The sequence below is a fragment of the Bison bison genome, unplaced genomic scaffold, assembly GCF_000754665.1.
Source record: "Bison bison bison isolate TAMUID 2011002044 unplaced genomic scaffold, Bison_UMD1.0 scf7180017864167, whole genome shotgun sequence".
Classification (NCBI taxonomy): domain Eukaryota; kingdom Metazoa; phylum Chordata; class Mammalia; order Artiodactyla; family Bovidae; genus Bison; species Bison bison.
This window is the reverse complement of record NW_011494739.1, coordinates 7,341,998-7,349,756: the sequence shown is the minus strand read 5'-3', so window position 1 is coordinate 7,349,756 and position 7,759 is coordinate 7,341,998. Positions and strand designations below refer to the sequence as shown.

Sequence of the window (7,759 nt, the reverse complement as noted above, 5' to 3'; positions counted from 1 at the left end):
CCTCCACGCCAGAGCGAGTGGACCAAAGGACACAGCTCCTTGGGAACCCAGAGGAATTGGGAGCCCGTGACTCCGTGATCCCACAGCTGTGCCACTGGGCCATTCCTGCGGGCACTTAGGTCTGTGGGCAGCCCGCTGGCTGCGCCTGAAGGGGCAGGACACATTGTGTCCCCCACTGCCCTCCTGCTGCTGGTGGGCTTTGGAGGCTCCTGCCAGAGGGACCTGGCATGTATGTCCCCCTGCAGCCCCCAGCCTGTCCTGCCAAGCACACCCCAAAGTGGCCGACGCTTCAGCCTCTCCCTGGAGTCTGAACGCCACTGGCCAACTCCTCCAGATTCAGGAAGGGACACGCACTCACCGTGCTGGCAGTGAACTCCGGTGGGTTGTCGTTCACGTCCGTCACTGTGATGATGGCGGTGGCTGTGTTGGAGAGGCCATAGTTCAGGTTTCCTTCCATGTCTGTGGCCTGAATGATGACCATGTACTGCTGGACTTTCTAGAAGGGACAAGGGGGAAGAACAGCAGCAGCTTGGGTTTAGCTGTTTATACTTTCTTCCAAGAAACATATTCCTTGGATGGATTCAGCTGCTGCTGGGTCCCCTTCCTGCCCAGGGTGCTGGCCACAGGAAGAACATTTTCCTCATTCACAGTGGGTGGCAAGGTCTTTGCCTTCATCCCAGCACCTGGCTTTCACAGGTGTGGATTGAACTAGAAGGAAGGAAAAGGGGGCTTGGACTGTAAGAAGACACTGAGGTTTGTAAAATCGGGGTGGAAGTGTGCAAAGAGAGGCGAACCCAGATGTGTGTCCGCAGCGACCTCATTTCTTTAGCATTTTCAGTGTCAGAAATTCACACAGGAGAAGGGAAGTTGAGCCCCCGACCCTGTTACCTGCACACCAGTCTGCATGCTGCCTGGAAGGAGCGGGTAGTATTCGGATACAGGTGTGGGTTTTAGGAGGCAAATAAAGCTGGATGGGGACAGTGGATTTCTGGGCACTGAAAGGGCTCTCCAACCCTTCTGCAGCCAGACCTCGCCAGGAGCCACCAGTGCAGCACCCCTGAGACAGCAGTGCCTGGTAAGGTGTCTACACCTTCGTGGGTAGCTGCGAGTCACCAAGGGGCTTTTGGGGGTCAGTAAACTCTGGCCTATGGGCCAAATCTGTCTGCCACTGTTTTTTGTAAATAAAGTTTTATTGGCACACAGCCAGGTTCATTTATTTATACATTGTCTGTGGCTGATTTTGCACAACAGCTGAGCTAAGTGGCTGTGATGAGCTTACATTACTTGGAAAGCCTAAAACATTTGCTATCTGGCCCCTTTCAGAAGATGTTTGAATCTCTTCAGCAAGTAGCATTGGGAAAGCTGGACAGCCGCATGTAAATGAAGTTAGAACACTCGCTCACACCATACACAAAAAGAAACTCCAAAGAGCATAAAGACTAAAATATAAGACACAACACCATAAAACTCTTACAAGAGAACATAGGCAAAACATTCTCTGACATAAAACGTAGCAGTGTTTTTCTCTTAGGTCAGTCTCCTAAGGCAATAGAAATAGAAGCACAAATAAACACAAGTTTTGCACACCAGAGTGAGAAAACCTACAGGTTGGGAGAAAATATTTGCAAATGATATAATTGACAAGGGCTTAATCTCTGAAATATACAAACAGCTCATACAAATAACAAAAAACCAAGTAACCCAATCAAAAAATGGGCAGAAGACCTAAATATACATGTCTCCAAAGAAGATATACTGGTGGCCAACAGGCATATGGAAAGATGCTCAACCTCACTAATAATTGTGCATGCTAAGTCCCTTAGTCACATCTGACTCTTTGCAACCCCTGTAGCTTGCCAGGCTCCTCCGTCCATGGAATTCTCCAGGCAAGAATAATGGAGTGGGTTGCCATTTACTCCTCCAAGGGATCTTCCCAACTAAGGGACCAAACCCGGGTCTCCTGCATTGCTGGTGGATTTTTTTTACTGACTGAATCACCAGGGAAGCCCTTACTTATAGAGAAATGCAAATCAAAACCACAATGAATTATCACCTCACACTGGTCAGAATGGCCATCATCAAAAATATCTACAAGCAATAAATTCTGGAGAGGATGTGGAAAAAGGGAACCCTCTTCCACTGTTAGTGGGAATGTAAATTGGTGCAGCCGCCATGGAGAACAGTATGGAGGTGCCTTAAAAAGCTAAAAATAGACTTAGCATATTTTCTAGCAATCCCACTCCTAGGTGTATATCCAGAGAAAACTCTTAATTTGAAAAGACATACAACCACAATGTTAACAGCTGCATTACTTACAATAGCCAAGGCATTGTGTCCATCAACAGATGAATGAAGATGTGGTATATACACAACAGTGGAATGTTACTCAGCCATAAAAATAATGAAATAATGTCATTTTCAGCAACGTGGGAGCAACTAGAGATTACCATACTAAATGAAGTTAAGTCAGAGACAAATACATGATAGCACTTATACTGTGGAATCTAAACTACTACACAAATGAACTTAAATTTATGAGAGACTCACAGAGAACAGACTTGTGGTTACCAAGGGGAAGCGGGGTGGTGAGGGAAGGGTGGAGTGTGAGTTGGGATTAGCAGATACAAAGGACTGCAAACAAACCAGATGAACAATAAGACCCTGCTGCAGAGCACAGGGGGTTGGATTCGATATCCTGTGATAAACGGATGTTTCTCTAGCGCTTCTGACCCCGACCCTCCGGGGCACTGCTGGCCTGAGGGCAGACTCAGGGCCCGACTGTCGTGGCCTTGGGGTGGCTGTGGTGGGGGCTCCCGCTGTGGACACGCTGGTCACACCCACAATGCAGACTAACACCGTGCCCCGCTCCAGTTCTGTCTGCAGGTTGTTCCTGACAGCAAACACGTTCTTGTACTTCAGTAAGCACACTTAAAAGCAGTTTCTCAGACTCGCAGACTTAAGAGAATGAACTTACGGTTGCCAGGGGGAAGGAGTGGTGGGGAAGGCATAGTTATGGAGCTTGGGATGGACATGTACACACGCTATATTCAAAATGGATAACCACAGGGAACTCTGCTCAGTGTTACGTGGCAGCCTGGATGGGAGGGGAGTTTGACAGGTGTATGTGTGGCTGAGCCCCTTTGCTGTGTACCTGAAACTATCACAACTGTTAGTTGGCTAACCCCCATACAAAACAGAAAGTTTTTAAAAAAATAAAAGCAGTTTCTGCCACTGCTATAAATGGCAAACCAGCATCACCTGCCGTAAATAGAAATTAGTCCTAAACATGACTGTTTATTTCTAAAGCTCTGTGAATATCTAGGCCCAGCCCACAAAGTATGGATGGGGAAGGGGGGACACCCAGGCCGACAGAGCCTTGAGCAGCCTCCTGTCACCTCTCATCGCGCAGAGAAACGGAGGCTGAGAGACACATACAGGTGCCGAGAAGACCCTGCCCCTCTCACCTGGCGGATCTGATTAACCCAGAGCTGGGGCTCACCTCTGCTCCTTGGGGAGGATCTACAGGTCCCAGGAGCAGGTGGTGGCCTCAGCGGCCTCATTCTCTCCCCTCCTGCCTCGTCCACTTTGCTGTGGCCATGGGGCCTCCTTGCTGCTCTTCAAACGTATGTTCCCCTCCCCACCAGGGTCATACAGGGCTGCTTTGCCTGCCCTGACACTGCTTGCGCCCATCAGCAAGGCCTTCCCTCCTCGAATAAAATATAAGTGCGCACCTGCTCCCCTGACAGACACCCACTCTCCTGAGACCCTGCTTTTCTTCTCAGCATCAGCACGGCAGCCCTCTGCATGTTCTTGCTCCAGAGCCCAGGGCTCTGTGGTCAGAGCTCTCCCTCTGGCATCTAGAGCACGTGTACACTCTGTCACTGGCGGAGGAGACCCTCCCCAGCATCCTTGGTGACCGTCTGTGTCACAGCTTGGATCTGCAGGCACTGGTCGGTTGCTAGTTGGTTCCAGCTGTGCTAGACGCTGGCCTGGGCTGAGGATGGTGGCCAGGCTGGGGGCGCACCTCGGACAGGCCTGTCCTATAGCAGCTGGCACAGGAGGGGCGTGGGCATTGGGGACGCCCCTTGGGCTGACCCCCTCCACAGGCCTGGCTGCAGAGATGTTTCTGGATCTCCCACAACATAAACCATGGCAGGCAGAGTCACGGAGGGGGCTCCTGGGGTCAGTGTTAAATGGAGACCACCTCACGGCTGGCGACCTTGTGGGGCTGAGGCATCCAGAGTCCCATTGCGGGGCATCCCCAGGGCTCTGCCAACCTGACGTGGAAGCTCTGGCCACCTGGGGTCCTGGGGCATGAGGAACAGGAAGGAGATGCAGGGCCTCCCGTCTGACCTGCCCAGGCCCTGCTCTGCATGAGCATCGTGGGGAAGATGACATGCAAGACCCGGCTCAGGAGCCCACTGTCCAGTGCAGGCAACCCCTCACTAAACGGGTCACGCGTGGGCCACACAGCCAGCCCGAGACAGATGGTGCTTGGGTCCTGGGCCCCAGCTGCCCACCTCTGTTCCCACCCTGCTCTCGGTGGCCAGCAGAGGTCATTCTTCAGGACAGTAAAGAGATGATAGGACAACCTGGTAATCGGTTAAGTTGTGCTCCCAAGTCCATCATGAGCCTTTTAGATAAAGTGAAGGTCGAGATGGACCTGGGCCCTCTGGGTCAGGGCATCCCAGTGCAACAACAGGTTTCCAGTAAGAGACGATGAGGGCAGAGGACACATGAGACGGGGCAGAGGCTGGAGCGACCACAAGCCAAGGATGCCAAGGGCTGCAGCATGACTGGAAGCCAGCGGACGCACAGGCAGTGTTTCACGACCCTCCAGAAGGAGCCAGCACGGCCCAGCCTTGGTCTCGGACCCCTGCCCCCAACAGCTGTCATTTGACGGCACACAGTGTGTGGTCCCCCCAGGAACCAAGGCCTCAGCTTGCCCTTCCCAGGCCACTGGCGGGACCGACGGCCCCCGAAACACGCCCCACTCCCCCCGCTGGCCTTCTTACTGGGAGAGGCTGTCCTGCGATGGCCTAAGCATCGGGACTCTGTCCGTGTGACTGCCTGGTGGGAGGGAGGGAGGGAGACCCAGGCTGGAGGGCTGAGAGGAGGGACTTCACCCCAACTTGGCTCCTGGGACCCCACAGCAAAAGGAGGGATTTAACTAGAGCAGAGGAGGGAACGCGTTCACCCCTTGACACTGCTGTCATGTGACTGACTGCAGCCAAGAAGGCACCCCTCCAACCTTTCTTATCTCTTTAATGGTAGAATCCACCTGTACATTGTGGACATTATGGGCTGAGGCCCTAAGAAGACACTGGAGAACCAAACCATCTCAGGGACATGGGGGCACTCGTGTGTGTTTGCATGGGTGTATATGCGTGTGCAAGCTTGTGTTCCTGTGTGTATGCCTGTGTTTCTGGACCCGTATGTATGCATGTGTGTGTGTGTATACCGGTGTGTGCACATACACATATGTGTATAGGCATGTGTACATGTGTATGTTTGTGTGTGCCTGCCTGGGAGTGTGTGCACGTTGGTGCCTGTGCGAGTGTGTATTGTACAGACAACCACCACTAGAGGGCATACCGGTCCTGCTTTTGGGAGCCAGGTGGTGGTGGAGTCCTTTTAGGCTGTGTGGTGCGGGGGTGAGGGGAGTGCGGGGCGCAGAAAGAAAATCCAGAGGCCCCATGGGTGCGGCCCCTGAGATCCAGCCAGCCCTGCTGAGCTCGGACAGGTCATTGTGGGGGCACGGGGAATGCGGGCCAGGCTCTGCTGTGGCTTTAGCTTTAGAAAGTATACTTTCTAGACTTCGTAATGGTCACCCGAGGGTAGGTAGTGGGGCCCAGGTGGAACCTGGGAAATGTCCCTGGACAGACACCCTCTTGCAAATGTTCCAGCTTTACTTGTTGGGAGGGTCTAGCATGGGTAAGAGATTTGATGTTTTTATTTAAAAAGCCTTCCTTGGGCCTTGCTTCGTGGCCTTAGAATGCTTGTCACCATTTGCGTGAGGCCGGGGAGGGGCCCTGGAGTTGGTGGACTGCGTGGGGCTATTTTCAGGGTGGTTCTAGTGCCTCCTGCTGGTGGATCCACAGACCACATGCAGTATCCCCACCCGTCCTTCAGCCAGTCCTGGGGAATAGGGTGCAATACCATCCCCACTTTGCAGGTGATCAAACTGGGTTCTCAGGTCGGAACTGGTGAGCCATGTGGTGGCTGGATCCTGGACTCCAGAAACCCTCTTCCTGGGCCCCCCTGGGACTCAGAGAGGACCCTGGGCCCAGCTCTGGACCAGTCAACGGCCAGCGTTCCTCCTCCACCTCTGCTCTCCCTATGACGCCCACCCCAGCGGAGCCAGAGGGAGGTGGGGGCGTGGGCCACCCGCTGAAGGATGGTTGGTGATAGCTGCGGCCACCAGGAGGCATACTGAGCAGGTGCCCCTGCTGGTCAGCCTGGCAGCTGCCCAGCAGTCCCCCTGCTCCTGCCAGGTGCAGAGCCCCCAGAGCCGGCAGCAGTAGTGCTGCAGTGAATTCATTAAAATGTGATCTGACCATTTTCAAGTTCGGGAGGAGGGGAGAAAACTGCAAGCGGGAGTCTCTGGGGTTTTCACTCACCTCCCCGTAGCTCAGCATTTAAATTTTGCAGAACATCCATCAATAATGCAGCTGGCCAGCCTGCCCCAGAAAAGCATCAAAGATTCCTGCACTCTCCACTCTTGGCCCTCTCCACTTGGGGCTGCCAGGACACGCAGCTCGGACCCTGCTGCCCTGCTGCTCCTGGGACCGGGCCAGCCTGTCCCTGGAGACAGTGCAGCCTAACCGCCTGCCTGTGTCTGGTTCTCATGTGCTCAGCCCGTGGGTGTCCTCAGGGCCTGAGAACACAACTGGGGACCCACCAGGTGGGCTCTGGGCGTGGGGCGAGCCACAAGGCTGATGACCTGTTCAGGCAAGCGCATTGAGACTTGTTCCAAACGGGATGGAGAGTGTGGCCACCGTGGAAAATAGGCAGTGGGTCCTGGGGATTTACACAGTCACCTTTTGGCCACAAGTCCATGTCTAGGCATACGCCCAAGAGGACGAGAACAGGCGTCCAAGCAGGGGCTGATCTGTGATCACAGCAGCGCCTGTCACGGGGAGTGGTCTGAATGCCCACCAGTTGACGATGGGACGAGCAAATGTGCCTGTCTGCAGCAGAATACAATTCAGCCGTGAAAAGGGGTGAAGCACTGACCCCAGCCACATCGTGGACAAACCTTGAATGCTAGATGCTCAGTGAGAACGGCCAGACCTGTAAAGTCTCACAGGTTGTAGGAAACACTCAAAGCAGGCTGCTTCACTGGGAGGGCAGGTTAGAGGGGCCGGGCCTGGGGGGCTGAGGGTGGGGAGTCACTGCTGGCGCCCAGGTATCCTTCAGGGCTAGAAAGGCCCTGAGGTAGACAGTGGTCCGGGGGGTGGGGAGGGAGCACAGCGCTGCAGAGGTACCAAATGCCGCCGACCCACCCACATGAACACAGCGGGCTTCGCAGACCCAAATGACATTTCCAGGTGCCAACACTCCACTCCTGCCTTGTGGGAACCCCAGGCACGCGCATCCCACGCTGGGCCTGCAGGCTGACCACATGCTCAACAGCCTCACAGGGCACCCACTCCGCACCCACAGCTTCAGCCAGGTGGCACCACCCTGACCTGGACGGGAAGCTGGCCTGTTCCTGGTGGTACCCCAGTCCATCCTCCTGGTGGCTCCAGACTCTAGG

At 54.3% G+C, this 7,759-nt stretch overlaps 1 protein-coding gene across 1 annotated transcript in view; it reads right to left on the bottom strand.

The window, feature by feature from the left end:
- Nucleotides 1-7,759, bottom strand: part of CDH4 (cadherin 4, type 1, R-cadherin (retinal)) — a 621,238-nt gene that overhangs the window by 16,293 nt on the left and 597,186 nt on the right. The window contains exon 14 of the mRNA XM_010841909.1: nucleotides 359-496. Within this exon, the coding sequence (XP_010840211.1) occupies nucleotides 359-496 (138 nt within the window). The remainder of the gene's footprint in view (nucleotides 1-358; nucleotides 497-7,759) is intronic.